Genomic DNA, 16,714 nt, shown 5'->3' with positions numbered 1-16,714 from the left:
AAACTGCTTATTACAATAGCCAAAATTTCTTTCTGCATGTTTGTTGATTTAAAATAAGAATGAAAGTATATAGCAGTATTTATTTTTTTGGGACGTAAGCGCCAATTTATAGAAAGATAATAAGCTATTCACCTGTTATGGTTTCTTATCTTAAAGCAGTGGTTTATTTATACAAGAAAATTTTGTCTGCTACAAGAGCAAGTTTGTTTGGAATAAATTAAATGGCTTATCAGTATATTAACCTTTTTATTAAAACGATGACACCTGAATAAAAAAATGTTTGGTTTACTTCTTTATGATAATGGACTTGTATTGGCATTGAAAAATTATTTGACTTCACACACAGTGGTATGGGGAAAAATAAATATATTTAATGATGCATCAAAAGTCGAATAATTTAACGAAGGTGAATACTCACGAACTGATGGGATGAATTTTTGTACCTTAATAAAAAAAATAATATACAATGTACAACTAAAATGCAAAATTCATTTATTTTAGTTAAAATATATGTATAAAATAAAACATGAATAAGAATCCTCTTACAAAATACGTTTTAAAATGTTTTTGTATTTTTTCATTTTGAACATTTTCAAACCTATTTTTTGATAATTTTTGGTTGAAAAAATTAAAAAAAGTATAAAGGCTTGGCCACACCGGTGGTTAGCGGTACGGGTAGCTGTAACGATATTTGTATTAAAAAAATTCCACATCTGAACGTTGATTTTTAGTTTGGAATTTTTTTCATACAAGTACCCGTACCGCTACCGCAATTACCCTCCGGTGTGGTCTAGCCTTTAAGGCTTGGCCACACCGGAGGGTATGCGGTATAGCGGTAACGATATTTGTACTAAAAAAATTCCACACCTGAACGTTGATGTGTCAGTTTGGAATTTTTTTCATACAAGTACCCTCACCGCTACCCGTACCGCTACCGCATACCCTCCAATGTGGCCAAGCCTTTATGCATTACTAGAGTAATTTGTATGTAAAAACGAGTACAAAAATTGTTTTTTAGACCAAAAAATAAGACATAGTTAAGGTTTCGGAAGTTAATGTCCCTATCACATGATTCACACTCCTTTTCCATTTGAAAGAACGGAAAGAAAGGCTTCGTTTATTTTTGACACAACCATCCGTTTACTTTCGGGAAACCAGATAGATATGAAGTTTTTTTTTTATAAATTTTCTTATAAATTTGTTAACTAAATAGTATATCTGTTGCTGAAAAAAGCATTTACCCAATTTATTTTTTTTATTTAAAATACTAAAATTAAAATTATTTATCAAAGTAGAAACATTAAAAATATAAACTTAAAATGTGCTCATTATACCCACCTACTCTGTGTTTCATATCAATTCCACTATCTCTTTTCCGTTTCGTTCCGAACTAAACAAACCATCAGCTGTTTTTGACAACAACCTCCGTTTCACATTTCACAATATGACATAACAAACAAATCTATCGAGAGAAAAAATAAATTATAGAATGAATTGTTAGTTTTATGGTAAGAATTTCTATTTAATATTTTTAACAAAATAACAAATATTAGTTTCTATTAGTGTACAATGTTTTCCCTGCGTTGTCATCAGCTCCTTCGATCGCTGTACCATGCACAGCCAACCTTGACGCCAAAAGAAGTCTTTCCCAATCCCGTTTGTCCACATAACAATCCAAGAGCCATATCAACAACTGCAATTCTGCTTGCCGATTATTATGATGCACTTGGTATAGCTCCTAAATCAACGCAAAATGAAATCAAAGCTGCTTATTATAAGCTTTCCATGATTTATCATCCCGATAAGAATCAAGGAAGTGAATCGGCTGCAAAAAAGTTCCGAGAAATCACTCAGGCATACGAAGTGCTAAGTAACTATCGTTTAAGGAGGCTTTATGATAAAGGTAGAGTTAGTTTCCTTTATTGGTATAAAAATCTAATTTTGTGTTGTCTTGTCCAGGAATAATCCACACAGCAGGATCCCAGTATGCTCAAGCCGATAATATTCGACCGGATGTCGAAGACGTTGAAGAGGACGATGCTCAAACGAAATTCTACAAATCACGATTTACCAAATCAAAGGTAGCTAACCCTCAGGGTCAAAATCCTATCTACGATTTTGATGAGTGGTCAAAAGCACACTACGGTAAGTCAATTCATCGCAAAAAAGCTGCTCAACAGCGTCATGATCGAAAAGAGGCTGAAAAAAAGGATAACGTTGTTACTTTTCAAAAAGAAATGGTCATCTATGCCCTTGTTATAGGAACAATTTTAGTTTTTATTGTTGGAAACATGGAATCATCGTACGACAGTCCCAGAAACAGGCGAAATGAGAAATAAACAACAATTTCTATTCGATAGAAAGGTGCTAGCAAATTTGTATAGAAATAGATAAACTATGTTAAATAAAAAATGGTTTTCATGTGAGTTTGCATGAATCTTCAGAATCTCCCACTCCTCTTACGACCAGTGTATTTAGTATCGGGGCGGGTTTCACGACCTTGTCTTCGTTGACGCTCTTTCTTTGCCAAAATCCAGTCTCTGGACTTCTTTGGTGCTTTGCCGCGGATGTCTCGGGTCATTTCTCTCTTTTTAGTATAAGCAATGCGTCTTTCATCCTCTTCAGTTCCTGCAAAATGAGATTTGTTAGCTGAGGTTGTACAGTTTATATTACTAGGCCCAAGCAAAAAAAAAAAAATATAATTTTTTGGTTCATAATGCTAAAGTTTTTGTCGATGTCTAAAATATTTTTTTCACTCGGTTACTTATATTTATCATTGTAGATACGGATTGACTTTAAAAAAGTTAAAGAATTCACAAATTGTCATAAAAAATAACGTGCAAAAGGGAATACGCTCCAAGACGTTTTCTATAGAATTCATGCCCGGAGTTACCAGACTTGTCCAATACTTAAATTTTTGTATCAAGGAATAACGTGACATTCTGAACTTTATGGCAAGGAGGCCATTTTGCACGATTTAAGTATTAGACCGGCCTGGAAATTCTCCGGTCATCAATTCCATAGCAAACGTCTTTTGGAGCTTATTCCTTTTTGCACGTTTTTTTTTTCTTTAATTCTTTAACTTTTTTTTAGTCAGTCCGTATCTACATGATAAAAACGTAAGTAACTGAGACAAATTTTTTTTTGGATATTTCGACAAAAATTTAAAAAATTCAGAAACATGAACCAAAAATTGTATTTTTTTCGGTTGGGCCTAATAATCGGCCTTATCACGAATTCCATTCGTATCGGAGATTTTCGACAATTTCCGAAAAAACAATCATACAAATCGACATTCGACACTACGATCGGATTTGTGATTGTTTTTTCATGAATCGAAGCAAAATACGGATACGAATGAAAATCGTGATAAGGCCGAATATGACAGGGTTCTGCATATAACATTTCATCGCAATTTACCTAAAGCCTTTGGCATTGGTCCAATGCCGCCAGTCATAAGAACCAAAAAGTATTTTTTCGCCTTTGTTGAGTTTGGATAGTCGACAACGAGACCTCCAAAAAACCCAGCTTTCATTGCCTGCTCGGTAACCATTTCAATTTGAGCTGCATTTTCTGGATAAAACTGAAATACAGCTCTAGCAGTTCTTGTTAATGCAGAAAAAAGAGTAGAGAAGAACGTATAGAGCCTTTTGTGTGGTTTGTGTGAGGTTTTGTCTGCATTGCAAAGCCATTGTAGAGCCGATATGGATATCGCTCCGTCAAAAGTACCCGGTTTAAAGGGTACACCTTGGCCCATGTCTGTGAGTAGCAAATCTCCTTCGACTTCACGTTCGACAGCTATTTTTAACATTGCATCGGATATGTCCATGCCAATCCACATATGGTCGTTGTCTTCAAGAACACTCCCAGACAAACCTGATCCACAACCGATGTCCAAAACGAGACATGTTTCATCTTCGGGTAGCATTAGCAATTCAACAGCTCGCTCAGCCATTTCAACTTGAATCTCGATAATTCGAGAACTGATTAAGTTATAACCAAATTATAAAAAAAAATAAGAAAAATGATTTCGTTTACTCACTTGCTTGAATATTTTTTTGCCTCATCTTCGTTGTAGTACTATTGAGGGGGTGGTTTAAATATATTAAATTTAAAGCAGGTAAATACAAAATATATATTGTTTTCTTACGATTTCTGGTGGAGCTGAATGTTCTGGTCTTCTTGCCATTTTGATTAGTTTTGTTTAACAATTGCAAATCAACAAAAATTTAAAAAAATAATAGAAATTAGTGCACTTGATGCAAATTTGGGGTTTGTTTTTGCTTGAAAAATGGAAAGAAAAACAAAAACACGTGTGACATTGATGGTTCATTTCCAAATGTTCCAATGCTGTCAAAATAAATTCAAATAATTAAAACCACAGTTTCTCAAACTTTTTCAAGTATCCGCTGTACAAAAAAAGTTCTGGTTCACTTTTTTAGTTCTGAGCAGAGTCTGAACTGTCAAAAAATAATGGTGTATCTTTTTTTTCAGAGGCTCAAAATTTGTGTATCATTTTTGTTCAGAAATCGTTTGGAGTTTGTTCAGAGCTCGAACTACGACCTCGGAAAAAATAGACCGCTTTACGTCAATGAAGAAAAAAAAATCAGCAATTAAAATAAAAACGGCGGCCCCAACTAACATTTCAGCTTTGGTAAAGGTATTACAGAAGCTCCATTTCAGCTTCTTTTAAACTTAAACTGTCCCAAAGGATTTATCCGAATTTTTTTTTTATAGGAAGAAAAAAAGTTTGAGTCATTTGGTGTCGGATTTTGTGTTAAATTTTTACTTATTGGACTTTAAAGTCTCACGATGACATGCCTTTATAGAAAATTTTGTTGCATATCAGAGAATTTTTTCTTCTTTTTAAATTTTGACAGACAGTTTTTTACTACATAAAGTTACCAAACAGATCTAGTGTGTGGACATAATACATTTTGAGAAGCTCTGGAAAAAAATTTGACGTCTCTTGAACATCTGTTTTCGACAGCTCGTTGAAAAATATATTTTTGTTTTTCTTGTGAATTTCATAATTCTTTATCAAATATGCAAGTATATTAAAATTTAAAATATTATTTTCAACAAATTAATTTACATTATGGCTCATATGTTACGTAAATTAATCCTCCCAACACTCCAAAGGTAAATCAATATTAAAAAAAATTAATTTTATCAATAACCATTACGCAGTAAAATTTACAAAATCAAAAAAATATATAAATTGTAGAGAGATCTGTGCAAGGCATATCAAAACCAGTGCCGGCAACAACTTCCCCGAATCCAAACCCCAACCTGAAGCACTCAAAATCGATCTCAGTGAATCATGTACAAAGCGTCTGAGTGAAATTTGTAAAAATGGTTTATTCCTTCGCATTACTGTCGAGGGTGGAGGTTGTTCGGGATTTCAATACAAATTCGATTTGGACAATAAAAAGAATGACGATGATCTAACGTTTGGCAAAGAAAATGCACAAATCGTCATCGATACGACTTCACTTGAATATTGTTCGGGTGCAATTGTTGATTATCACACCGAATTGATTCGATCGGGTTTTCGAATTATTGCAAATCCTAAAGCTGAACAAGGTTGTTCATGTGGATCTTCATTTGCAATTAAATTGGATTAAATGGATGATATCGACGGAGAATGATGATGATGAGTTGTTGAGTGATGATTTGTTTGTATTTAGAAATTTAAGAAATGAAACTTAGGTATTTTGTTGAACATTAATAAAATTTTATTAATATAATAAATACACATAAAAAGTTTTATTTTTTTTTTGCAATTTTTTTTTATGTTATATAGGTTTTTTTCTTCAAAAAAAAAACGAAACAGGATTCTTTTTCTTCTTCGTATTCATGGTGTTTGTTGGTTCAGAAAATATACATTTTATTTATTTATTTTTTTTTTTATAATTTTGTTTATAGTTATTGAAATTTTTGTTTAAATGTAGCAACAAATTAGATTTTAAATTTCGCACAACAATTTGCTTCAACTTTTAACTTTATTTTTTTTTGTATTTCTTTTCACACATTTAAGTTTTTTTTTAATTTAAAGAAAAATTATAAATTTATTTATAATTATGTATAAGAAAATAATAATGAGAATTTTGCTTTATTTTATTTAATTTATTTACACGAAGCCAGCTGTTCGCTCAGACTTATAACTTGCTCTGTAAGGACACTGATTTGTTCCTCATAGTTGACACGGGTTGTAGCCTAAAATATAATATTTTATTTATTAATTTAATTTATTATAAAATGTGCACTATTTTTATTTTACCAAATCTTCTTCGAGTGTTTGTATTGTTTGTCCTGCAATCAATAACTCGGTTTCTTTATCTTTGAGTTCTTGGGTAGAATTTTCTAGACAATTATGCAAATGATCAGCTTCTACTTGATATGATGCCAGACGTGATTCCGACATACATTTGGTCTTTAGAAGATCTTCAAACTTTTTCGAAAAGTTATTGAATATGAGTTGTTCCTTGATTGTTGTCGTTGCTGTTGTTGTTAAGTTATTATCATTTTGCAAACTGAAATAGAAAAAAATTCATTTGGAATAGGGTTTTTATATATTCGATTCACCCTGGACTATGACCGCAACTTTAAGTAAAAAAGTAAATACAAATATTATCTTACCCTTTATTATTATCACTTCCAGCAGCAGCAGCATTAGCTGCAATCACAGACAATCCAGTTGCTGCTGTACTACAGCAACTACCCGGCACTACCAATGGTCCATTATATTGATGTTGTTGTTTTTCTTTGCATAAACGAGACATTTCATGTGGCAAAGAATCACTTATTCGCGAAATCTCATATTGTGTTCGCCAATGTGAGACTTCTTTTTCCAAATAAGCAATTCGATCTTCACTAGTTGTTGAGGAATTGGTTGTTGTATGCAGTGGAGTGGTGTTATCACTGCCAGATGCACTTAATGCATCTTCACTACCAATCTTGAAAAATAAAATAAAAGTATTAAAAAAAAAAGAAACTAAAAATCGCTCATTTATGTATTTAAATACTGTCATAACTCAAAAATTACGAGTTTTGAGTTAGTAATGCAGAAGTTATTGGAACAAAGAACTTTAAAAATTGACCAAGAAGAGGCACTAGTTTTGTTTTAGAAACTGACTTTTAACATACAAAAATGGATCGATACTAAATTAAAACTCGTTTTTTGAAAAAAAAAAAAAACAGTTTTTTTTTTAGTTATGACAGTGTTCAAGTAAATGAGCGATATGCAACTCCCATACCATACTGGCTGCTTCAACAAGTTTAGTTTCCAACTCTGAGATTCTAGCTTGCAACGAATCGATTTCCTTACGTAGTCGTCTTTCGATTTCCATATTTTCTGTTGTTCGTTTTTCCAATTGTTTTTCCAAATCATATATTCGTTCAGCGTGCATTTGAAGTTCTTGATTTTTATCATCAATCTGTAAAAAAGTTATCCTCAAATATATACAAATTCCCAAATCGTCGGCGGAAAGCAAAATTGTTCTAAGTCTACTTTTTACCGAAAATGAGATAATGATGCAACTTTACTAATTTGAGGGTGCTCTTTCCGAATTTAAAAAACGTTTTTGTCTAAAAAAATTTTTCAGTCGATAATATAGTTTAATGGGACATCGAACAATAAAAACAGGTACAAAGCATTCTGAAAATGAGACCCGAGTACTTATTCTTAATTGTTCTAAGTCCCATCATATTTTGTTCTAAGTCCACTTTTAATTTAATGAAAGTGCGTACTTGTATAGGAATTTTGCATTTTTAGTTTTTAAAAATATTAAAAAATAGTATGTTTTTACTAATTGAATTATTCAAAAGGGAAGACCAAACTTTATAAAAAACATAACTTGAATTAAGGACGAGCAAAAGAATATCGCTTTCAATCAATTTGAAACTATAAAATCGTCCCCTGTAAAATTTGTTTTTTGTGACTTAGAACAATTTTGTTTTCCGCCGACGAAATATAAACATTTTCATACCGATGAAGTAAGTTCGGCATTTTCGAGGATTTTCTTTTGCAACTCTTCGAATATTAAAACCTCCTGAGTGTTATCAAAGTAATCGGCGAATCTAGAACCGGTTGTATCTTGACCGGCACCACTGCCGCCGCCGGCCGATGAACTCGATTTAGTCTTACCATTGTTGGTAGCATCAGACTTTTGGTTCTTGTTGGACTTTCGATTCTCTTTTGAGGCAATATCCTCTTGCAGAGAAGCAACCCGTCGCTCCAATTGTTTATTGCGAAAACCCAAGCTGTCAACTTCATGTTCTGATCGCCGCAGAGAAGTTTCTTTTTGTCGCAGAGTTTCCCTTAAAGTAGAACTTTTGGTCTGCTCTTCGATTACAGCCGTTTTTAATACACTAGCTTGAGCTCGAAGCTGTAAATGATGATAACATTACGACATATTGTTGTTTTTTATTCACAGGGCGTATACACAAGTAAAGATTAAAAGATAAAAAAAAAAGAAAAAAATACCTTCGAGTATTCACTTGCTAACTTTCGATATTTTGCTTCCAATGTATTGTTATTCTCCATGATGGTAATGGGGAAAGGTTTTTTTTTTCAAAAATGGTTTGCAAATTTAAATCAAACTAATTTCGCTTAATGGATTTGATGATTTTTAGTTTGTCATGTTGGAATTGTTGCGGGTGACGGAATTTGTGGGTCTGAAAAAGAAAAACTTGTTCCAAAGAACATCACCCCTAAACCAAACAAAATACAAAATATGTAGATGGTGTGTATTCTTTCTTTGTGATTTTGATGTGAACTCAATTATTGTTCTACGTTCTTTTGGCTATTAGTAATGTTTTTTGTTGAACTATAAAACTACAATAAATGGACACGTAAATTAGATGTTTTTTTATTATTTAATTTTAATGAACAATTTATAAAATAGTTTCACAAAAACAGAAGTATCCATCGTATTTTTTATTTGGCAACTGAACTGAGTGCACTTATTTGTGTGGGTATTTTTTTTTTATGAAGGTGAAATGTCAAAAAATGAACGGATACATTTGTAGTAGAATATTTTTCCGGTAGATGGCGTTAGAGATATTTCAATTGAACAGGGTGTAACAAATTATTTTTGTAGCTCAACAAAAAAAAAAAATAAAAATAGTGAAAAAGGGCAAAAGCAACATTTTCAAATTGTTCTAAAACTTTGGTTCAAGTTTTTAATTTGTCAATTTCCACAAATATGGTCTCGATCAACTCTAGGTCACATATGTATTTGCTTTTTTTAACAAATATTTATTTTGAACAAGAGTAAACGGAACAAACAATTTGAGTTCTATAAAGCTTAACAGAAGCATCAGTAGCATTTGTAAAGCTTTATAGAAGCAACATTTTCTTCTTTTTATCTTTTATCTTCTGAAATTTGTGCTAGTACGCAGAGCGCGCTAAGTTGAATTCGGAAACCAAGGCTGAGCCATACGTTTTTTAACTGCAAGCCTATAAAAAAATTTTCATTTTGCTGCGTACCAGACTTAAAGGTATAACTACAACGGCCACTTTTTGCAACAAGTCAAAAAGTGAACATTTTCAAACTCATTTTGTGACAGTTTTTCCCACCACAAAATTAAAAATAATGATGAAGAAAGCTAATTTTTTGGTTTCAAAAACAATTTTTGTAGTTTTTTTTTTCACAAACAAATAGCACTAGAAAAAATAAAAACTTTTTATTATATATGTAAATTTCCCACTTTTCACTTTTTAGGTCATTGTAGTTAAGGCTTAAACCTTTAACTTTTAACGATTTTGGTGCATTATATCAATGGTTCAGCTTTGCTTCAAACAAGTAAAAAAACTATATAACTGATAAGTTTTCAAGTCAATAAAACTATTACAAAATAAGTTTTAAAGTGTTCACTTTTGAATATGAGGAAGAAAGAGATGAGAAGAGTCATTTTAAATCTGTAAACATTTTTTTCGCTTTTTGATAATTTTATTTAAATTTCGACCACCGGTAGCACATTTCAACAGAAAAAAAAACTATATTTATTTTTTTTTTCTGAACACCCTATAAAACTAATTTGTGCTGAATTCGGCTGAATTACTAGTTCCATCTCATCACAATACATATACTCATCTCTTTTTCTTACATTTCCAAACGTCAAACATTTTAATATTGTACATCCACGAGAGTTTAGCCATTTTTTTTTTCTATATTAACAACCGCCGAATTCTGAAAGAAAAAATTGTATTTTCTATTAAATTAAATAAAATACCTCAGTAAAATCAATTATTAAAATGTAAGTTTTCATAAACAAAAAATATAAATCAAAATAAAAACTTATTTTGTTTGCAGGGCTAGAGACCGCTCAGGTTCGGCAGAAGCTGAAAAGGAAAAAGATAAAAAACCAGCAATTCGCGGACGGGAGCGCGACCGCAGGCGTCGAGGTTCCGCCAGTAGTAGCAGTGATAGCAGTGCTAGGTGAGTAAAAAATGTTTTTTTTTTTATATTTTATAAAAGATTGAAAAATTCATTTAGAATATTTAAACAATCATAAATCACTTATTTAGTTCTTCTTACATTATACATCCGGCTATATAATAATACTAGTTTTGCTTTTAGACCGGCATTATTTACAGTTTTAGTAAAACAACAAAAATCCTAAGAAAAGTAGCAAATGGGTAATTCCATGAAAAAGTGGACATGAATTTTGAACCGATTATGCAGACTTTTTTTTAGTTTTTCAATAGCAAATTAGGTACTATTTAAAAACGGCAACTCTTTATGCAAGTTGCAAGAAAAGATTCATTGTTATATTCCCTTACGGCTATAAATTAAATTCGGAGTTGCAAAACTACTTATGCACTTTAAAACGCCATATTAAAACGTTCTAAAGTTATTTTTTCTTTTTCAAAATTATTTTTTTCTCAAAGATATTGGGCACGTTCAGGAAATATTAGGGGCTAGATATTTAGGCAACGTCATTTTCTGAACGGAAATTTGAGTCAATTGCCTAAATTAGTTTGGATATGATGCTTTTGTCAAATTTCGAAATTTACTTAAGTATTTTACCGATCGCATGGGGAAGACACCAAATTTAAGTTAACTTTAATGAATAAATAATATTAATTATAACCGATTATGCACTTTTTACTCGTTTTTCACACAAATAAATTCAATTTTGGTAAATTAATTCTTTAATTAAAAACAATCTGCTGTCATGTTGACAAGAAAAACTTTTTTAAATTTTTAGGGAAAATTTTCTTGCCTAACTTTCCAGTTAGCTTTCCAATAAAATTACCTAAATTGGAAAGATTATTTTTGACAGCTGACCAATCAGAGACCGAGAAATTACCTAAATATTTAGTGCCTAACGTTTCTGAACCTGCCCATTGTAAAAAGAAACTTAAGATACGTATCTCAAAATATTCATTGTTTTTTTTTTTTTAAGTAATGAATAGTTTTTTAAAACTTAATTCCAGTTTGCGTCTTTGGACTTGCAAAAATCAATACCTATATATATATTTTTGACTAAGGCCTAAGCGAAACGAAATTTTCCATACAAAATTTCGTTAGCAAAATATTGCAGTCTTATAACTTTGGGACGCTCTTTTGTTTGGCGCAAACCATTTCATTCTATGTCTTTTAGTTTTCAAGTTACAGAGAACATAGGAAACTTATTGCAACGGTTTATTTGTCATTTTTGTTCAATTATTTTTTTTTTTGTAATGAATAGTTTGAAAAATGGGAATTATGTGTCTTAATTTCTATCTTGTCCAATTTCTTCAATCCAATAAAATTATCAAGGCTTCCAGCAAAAAATCAATACCAATCAAAAACTTTCTGATATAAACAAACATTTTCAATCTAAACTTTAAAAATCGATTTCACAATATCCAGCATCCAGCCTACGAAATGTTTGGTTTTGTCACTAATTTTAAAAGCTTGTAATTTTTTATGTATGGAATCTTCATTAAAAACAATTTTAGATTCTAAATTTTACAGAAAAACTTCATACTGTCGGACTCTTTAAACTCGTGTCCGATTTTTGTAACGTGAGTTACCAAAAGACTTTAATTTTTTCTTAGTAAATGCTTAAAATGAGGAAAAAGGTTTTACTTAATTATGAAAGCAGAAGTTATGCCAAATTCATAGACAGTATTTTCGTATTAATTTATATTAAAATTGACAAAAAAAAAATCAATTTATGTATTGGAAATTTTTGTGATTGTAACGTGAGTTACCATGGAATTGTCCCTATACAATAAAGCTAGTTTTGCTTTTAGAGCGGTATCATTAACAGCTTCAGTAAAACAACAAAAATCATAGAAAAGTAGTAAATTAAAAAAACTCTCATCCGGTTTCATCAAGTAGCGAAATCATTCTTGTTCTTTTTTTTGAAAAAAAATAAAATGGATTTTTCTTAAAACAGCTCATCAGACAGCAGCTCTTCACGTAGCAGTTCAGGTTCTGGATCACGTTCCAGTTCATCAGACTCATCCTCCTCAGGTTCATCGTCTTCAAGTTCGTCAAGTGGCTCAGATCGTGGTCGTACTCGTAGGAAGAGCGTATCTCGTTCAAAATCCCCAGCCGCAAAGGCTCCAGTGCGCAAGGAATCCAAAGAAAGAGATTCCACTCGCACCAAAGATCGTCCTCGTGACGATGATCGCAACAAAAAACGCAGCAAATCTCGTTCAAAGGAACGAGTTCGCTCACGATCTCGCAGTGGATCTAGATCGCCGCGTCGCAAGCGTCGTGAACGCTCACCCACACCAAAGCCCGTTCGCATCCACATCGGTCGTCTGACCCGTAACGTCACAAAAGATCATGTTGTTGAGATTTTTAGCTGCTTTGGCGAAGTGAAACAAGTCGATTTCACAACTGATCGCTTCCATCCGACATTCGGACGTGGAATGGCTTATGTGGAATTCTCCAATTCCGATGAATGCGAGAATGCAATGAAACAAATGGATGGTGGCCAAATTGATGGACAAGAAATCACAGTGGCACCGGTATTACAACAAAAGATTCGTCCTCCAATGCGACGAATGTCACCGATGATGCGCAGAGGACCGCCACCACGTTGGCGTTCACCATTCCGTTTCAATCGGAATAGAAATCGATCACCGATAAGACGTCGCAGTCCACGTCGTCGATCTCGTAGCCCAATTCGCAGAAGGAGACGCAGTAATAGCTCAGACAGTTCACGTTAAGGAGAATAAAATACAAAAAAAAAAGAGGCGGAGGACAAATATTTTAAATTAAAAAAAAATTTTCATCCTTGACTACACACTTTTAAGTCTCAGAAATAATAAACTTCATACATTTTTTTTTTAAATTCCACGCAAGGATTGTTAATTTACTTAATGCAATGGTGCTCATTGCCGAATCTTTTGTTTTTGGAATTTTATTTAGAAATGCATCTGATTAAGAATTCTGATTTCAGTGGATTGTGTGATAGAGTACAATTAGCAGAATAGATTCCTTAAGTTGCTTTTATTTATATATTTCAAAAATGAAACAAATAGTGTGGATCTTTTTTCTCTTAAATAAAATGTAACATTTTGTAACAAAAATATTAAAAATGTATTTCTCATTTGTGAATAAAAGTACAATCAGAGTCTGAAAGGGGACATCCGCTGGGATGATTAGCGGCAAAGAAACAACATCGTTTCTTTGTTGTAAGTTGTTTTCCATTGATTATTGTTTCTCTTGGTTTCGGTCGTCGTATTTGTATACCATCGCCTGTGGTAAATTCAAAAACTTCATGTTTATTTTTGAGTAAAGTTTTCAAACCCCCACATTCCGATTTAATGCTTTTCAAATCTTCTTTGCTCAAATATTGAGCAATTTCTTTGATGGAACGTTTGCATCCTTCATTCCAATTTGTTTGTGGGATCTTTACTTCCTCCTCAGAATTTAAAAGATACAAAAATATCTTCAGAACGAGATTATCCAACACTGAACTCTCAATTTGTGTGCAGTTTCTAACAACTTCCTCTCGTTCTCGAAGTTTCATTGTGTGTTCTTGCATTTCTGTTGATACAAATTCTCGAATACTTGAACAAATTTGTTGAAAGTTAAGTTCTACATAGGTCCTAGTAATGCCAATTATTGCAATTCTCTTAGTGCTAGGAATTTTCAATCGATCTCTCAATGTCACAAAACCACATTTCTTAGAAATATCTTCAACATAATTGAGAAAATCATTATAAGCACTTAGTTTTGAATTTCTTCGTTGAAATTTCATCCCAGAAAATTCAAACGGACAACAAGGAAGTAAGAAATATTTGACTTTGTAGGCAGGCAAAGCTGATAAAACTGGAATCCATGGTGATAATTCATCAGAATGGTTTCCAATTATCCAATCAGTGTCAGGTGGAAGTTCGAAATGATCGGGTTGAATTGTTTCTTCGAAAAGAAGTGTTGTCTTTGGAAAGAGACTCCATATTTTACGACTTCTTACATCGTAACCATAGCCTTTGTAGCCTTCGCGATTGAGTATGTAGACGAGAAGTCCGTTTCCACAACCCAAATCGGCAAATGCCTCTGGTTCACAATGATGCTCTTTCCATAGCGATATTAGATAGGCTGCTATTGCAAGGTCTTCATAGACAAATTTAAGAGGATCTGTAGATTCCTCCCATATCTAACAAAAAAAAGCAAATAAAACTAAATAAAATTTAAGGAATTGAACAGGTAAATTCATACATCAATAAGATCTTTGGAGTACTTTGTCTTCAGTTGTTTATAGAGTTCATTGTATTTCTCTACATCGATGAGGTGTAAAGAATCAAAGGCATTTTCTTTCCTTTCCTCCGAGTTTGACCATTTTAGAAGTTTAGGTTTGAGAACAAAATCTACCCAACGATTAGCTTCAGCTTCCAATCGTCGATTTGTCAATGCTGTAACTACGAGTTCCTCAGATATCAAAGCAATTCGAAAATCATCAAAGACAGTAGATGAAAAAGTGCATGTGTATTGGCTATTTACAAAATCTAAACGTTACAGTTTTTAATAGAACCCACAATTTGTTTGTAAAGGTATTTAAAGTTTACCTAAAACTCCTCTTGCTTCTACACTATCTTCATCGTTTTTTGTTAGCAATTTTAATGTGACAACATATCCCTCACATTTGTCCATATCACACGAAGCTAGTGTCTCTAGAATATCTTCTTCTGATGACTGACATGCTTGAATTTTGGAAGAACCATTCAGGATGTCTTGAATACTCTTCTCGTAAATTTCTCTATTATCAACATTAATGATGGCAATGTCATTTAATATTTTATGTATTGTTTTTATTTTGCATGCGAATATCTTTTTATTTACAGCATGATAGTTTTTTAAAAGAATCGAAATGCATTTCCAAAAATTTACTAATTCCATTTTATTTACAAAAAAAAAGAAAAAAATCAATCTATACCAAAACAACCATCCACCTGCTTTGCAATGCCCATAATGACATTTTGCGTGTGAAAGAGAAAGATAATAAAGAAGTGTGCATGTCCTGCTCACTCCTATTAATAAAGAAGTGTGTTTGTTCTGCTCACTCCTGTTGCTGAATTCAAAAAGTGAAAGAAGTAGATGATGTCGTACATCATTTATTAGTTCTGTTTGATTGCTTTAAGTTATAGTGCAACTGTTTAGTAAAATGAAATTGAAGCGGTTTTAAATTAATTTTGAAATTTTATTAAAATTTACTTGCGGCTGCGGTGAGTACCTACCTATTATTTTATTTTAAATAAATTATTTATATTTTGTATTTTTAAAGTTATTCGGTTTGAACCTGGCGGCAGGCTTTCCATCTTTCAGTAATAATTTTTAATATTTCTTTTTTATATTGGGTTGGTTTTTTTCTTGTTTCTTTTGAATAAGGGACACTAAAGGGGTTAGGCCAAATAAATGATAAATATCATATGAGTGCTAGGAGAAAATGGGGGTAGAGGTAGGGGATACCGATGTACATTTTTATTGATCGTGGATATTAAAATTGTAGGGAAAGTAGATACAATTGATCAGTGGCTATTCCTACCTACATTTAATTCAATTGATCGTTGCTGATACTCGATTGTATCAAGTCGCGTGCTAGGCCCCCTCCTTCGCTCAATCAATTGATTTTTTTTCTAGAATTAATAAATGACAATTACCGTTATTTTTGGTCCTGAAAATATATTACAAAAACATCAGGATAAAAAGCTTTAATAACACCGAGTACCTAACATGGAGACAGAATTGCAATACCCACTTTTTTTCGCATTTATCTAGTCGTGACACTTTTGTTTCTAACGAATGGAAAGCTTGATATGAGCTATGTTGCACTGAAAAGACAGACAGACAGGAGGAAATTAAAAAATTCTTGTAATTACCGCGTATTTTTTTTTTGTCAAACTCTTCAAAAAAGGCAGAAAAGATTCCGACAATGCGTCTTATTTGCCCTTTTTTTCAAGCTAAAAGTCCCCGTCGCCATGCCTTTAAAATAATCTGAAAGATCAATAACTAATGAACCGTTTCTAACACAACTTGGTATAATTTTCTCTATTCAACGTCCAAACAGTATAGGGTTTTGACCCACCCCACCATTGTACATACAAAAAATCTTTACTACCAGATTGACTTTGTAGCGTTTTCGTAGAGTTTATGCTTTACATTTCATTAATCTCTCGAACACTCGATTACCATACTTACCTTATCGTAAAGAAAAGTCGAAAGACTTAAATCCAGCTTGCAAAAGTCAGAGAATGGCCGGG

At 32.4% G+C, this 16,714-nt stretch overlaps 6 protein-coding genes across 8 annotated transcripts; 3 read left to right on the top strand and 3 right to left on the bottom strand.

Annotated features, from left to right (window-relative positions):
- The first annotated feature begins 1,406 nt into the window (after positions 1-1,406).
- LOC129917803 (dnaJ homolog subfamily C member 30, mitochondrial) lies at positions 1,407-2,462 on the top strand. 3 transcript variants are annotated; one of them, XM_055997976.1, is made up of 3 exons: positions 1,407-1,508; positions 1,564-1,903; positions 1,960-2,462. In XM_055997976.1, the coding sequence occupies exons 1-3, from the start codon at positions 1,506-1,508 to the stop codon at positions 2,337-2,339; spliced, it is 723 nt and encodes a 240-aa protein (XP_055853951.1). In that variant the 5' UTR covers positions 1,407-1,505; the 3' UTR covers positions 2,340-2,462. The 3 variants fall into 3 exon arrangements, with proteins under 3 accessions (XP_055853951.1, XP_055853952.1, XP_055853953.1); XM_055997977.1 differs by having other exon boundaries at positions 1,561-1,903; XM_055997978.1 differs by having other exon boundaries at positions 1,436-1,508; positions 1,554-1,903.
- On the bottom strand, positions 2,245-4,316 carry LOC129917802 (probable 18S rRNA (guanine-N(7))-methyltransferase). The gene is made up of 4 exons (XM_055997975.1): positions 4,151-4,316; positions 4,043-4,080; positions 3,421-3,983; positions 2,245-2,628 (listed from the first exon to the last, which is right to left on the bottom strand). The coding sequence occupies exons 1-4, from the start codon at positions 4,187-4,189 to the stop codon at positions 2,441-2,443; spliced, it is 828 nt and encodes a 275-aa protein (XP_055853950.1). The 5' UTR covers positions 4,190-4,316; the 3' UTR covers positions 2,245-2,440.
- A 647-nt stretch (positions 4,317-4,963) lies between these two features.
- On the top strand, positions 4,964-5,754 carry LOC129917809 (iron-sulfur cluster assembly 2 homolog, mitochondrial). The gene is made up of 2 exons (XM_055997987.1): positions 4,964-5,142; positions 5,228-5,754. Exons 1-2 carry the CDS (start codon positions 5,099-5,101, stop codon positions 5,625-5,627), a joined length of 444 nt encoding a protein of 147 aa, XP_055853962.1. The 5' UTR covers positions 4,964-5,098; the 3' UTR covers positions 5,628-5,754.
- Positions 5,755-5,840: 86 nt separating this feature from the next.
- LOC129917799 (protein phosphatase 1 regulatory subunit 21) lies at positions 5,841-8,975 on the bottom strand. Its single transcript, XM_055997972.1, has 6 exons — positions 8,489-8,975; positions 7,992-8,390; positions 7,260-7,439; positions 6,643-6,959; positions 6,284-6,536; positions 5,841-6,219 (listed from the first exon to the last, which is right to left on the bottom strand). The coding sequence occupies exons 1-6, from the start codon at positions 8,546-8,548 to the stop codon at positions 6,130-6,132; spliced, it is 1,299 nt and encodes a 432-aa protein (XP_055853947.1). The 5' UTR covers positions 8,549-8,975; the 3' UTR covers positions 5,841-6,129.
- Positions 8,976-10,126: 1,151 nt separating this feature from the next.
- LOC129920065 (RNA-binding protein with serine-rich domain 1) lies at positions 10,127-13,302 on the top strand. The gene is made up of 3 exons (XM_056001224.1): positions 10,127-10,263; positions 10,320-10,445; positions 12,397-13,302. Coding segments are annotated over exons 1-3 (909 nt in total). The 5' UTR covers positions 10,127-10,261; the 3' UTR covers positions 13,178-13,302.
- Positions 13,303-13,526: 224 nt separating this feature from the next.
- On the bottom strand, positions 13,527-15,411 carry LOC129920061 (probable tRNA (uracil-O(2)-)-methyltransferase). Its single transcript, XM_056001220.1, has 3 exons — positions 15,023-15,411; positions 14,676-14,962; positions 13,527-14,613 (listed from the first exon to the last, which is right to left on the bottom strand). Exons 1-3 carry the CDS (start codon positions 15,351-15,353, stop codon positions 13,558-13,560), a joined length of 1,674 nt encoding a protein of 557 aa, XP_055857195.1. The 5' UTR covers positions 15,354-15,411; the 3' UTR covers positions 13,527-13,557.
- Between the last annotated feature and the right edge of the window lie 1,303 nt (positions 15,412-16,714).

This window comes from Episyrphus balteatus, chromosome 4 (genome assembly GCF_945859705.1).
Source record: "Episyrphus balteatus chromosome 4, idEpiBalt1.1, whole genome shotgun sequence".
In the NCBI taxonomy this organism is placed as follows: domain Eukaryota; kingdom Metazoa; phylum Arthropoda; class Insecta; order Diptera; family Syrphidae; genus Episyrphus; species Episyrphus balteatus.
Note: the sequence above shows the minus strand (reverse complement) of the source record. Positions and strands in the feature narration are given on the sequence as shown.

Excerpts from the sequence above, each read along its gene's own strand:
- LOC129917803 (XM_055997976.1), top strand. Across the intron at positions 1,904-1,959 it reads AAGGAGGCTTTATGATAAAG|GAATAATCCACACAGCAGGA; the intron begins GTAGAGTTAGTT and ends TGTCTTGTCCAG.
- LOC129917802 (XM_055997975.1), bottom strand. The coding sequence starts at position 4,189 with ATGGCAAGAAGACCAGAACATTCAGCTCCACCAGAAATC. Across the intron at positions 3,984-4,042 it reads GCAAAAAAATATTCAAGCAA|TTCTCGAATTATCGAGATTC; the intron begins GTGAGTAAACGA and ends TAACTTAATCAG. Across the intron at positions 2,629-3,420 it reads ACCAATGCCAAAGGCTTTAG|GAACTGAAGAGGATGAAAGA; the intron begins GTAAATTGCGAT and ends CTCATTTTGCAG.
- LOC129917809 (XM_055997987.1), top strand. The coding sequence starts at position 5,099 with ATGGCTCATATGTTACGTAAATTAATCCTCCCAACACTCCAAAG. Across the intron at positions 5,143-5,227 it reads ATCCTCCCAACACTCCAAAG|AGAGATCTGTGCAAGGCATA; the intron begins GTAAATCAATAT and ends TATAAATTGTAG.
- LOC129917799 (XM_055997972.1), bottom strand. The coding sequence starts at position 8,548 with ATGGAGAATAACAATACATTGGAAGCAAAATATCGAAAGTTAGCAAGT. Across the intron at positions 6,960-7,259 it reads TTGTTGAAGCAGCCAGTATG|ATTGGTAGTGAAGATGCATT; the intron begins GTATGGGAGTTG and ends TTATTTTTCAAG. Across the intron at positions 6,220-6,283 it reads AAACACTCGAAGAAGATTTG|GCTACAACCCGTGTCAACTA; the intron begins GTAAAATAAAAA and ends ATTATATTTTAG.
- LOC129920065 (XM_056001224.1), top strand. Across the intron at positions 10,446-12,396 it reads AGCAGTGATAGCAGTGCTAG|CTCATCAGACAGCAGCTCTT; the intron begins GTGAGTAAAAAA and ends TTCTTAAAACAG.
- LOC129920061 (XM_056001220.1), bottom strand. The coding sequence starts at position 15,353 with ATGGAATTAGTAAATTTTTGGAAATGCATTTCGATTCTTTTAAAAAAC. Across the intron at positions 14,963-15,022 it reads AGAAGCAAGAGGAGTTTTAG|ATTTTGTAAATAGCCAATAC; the intron begins GTAAACTTTAAA and ends TGTAACGTTTAG. Across the intron at positions 14,614-14,675 it reads ACTCCAAAGATCTTATTGAT|ATATGGGAGGAATCTACAGA; the intron begins GTATGAATTTAC and ends TTTTTTTGTTAG.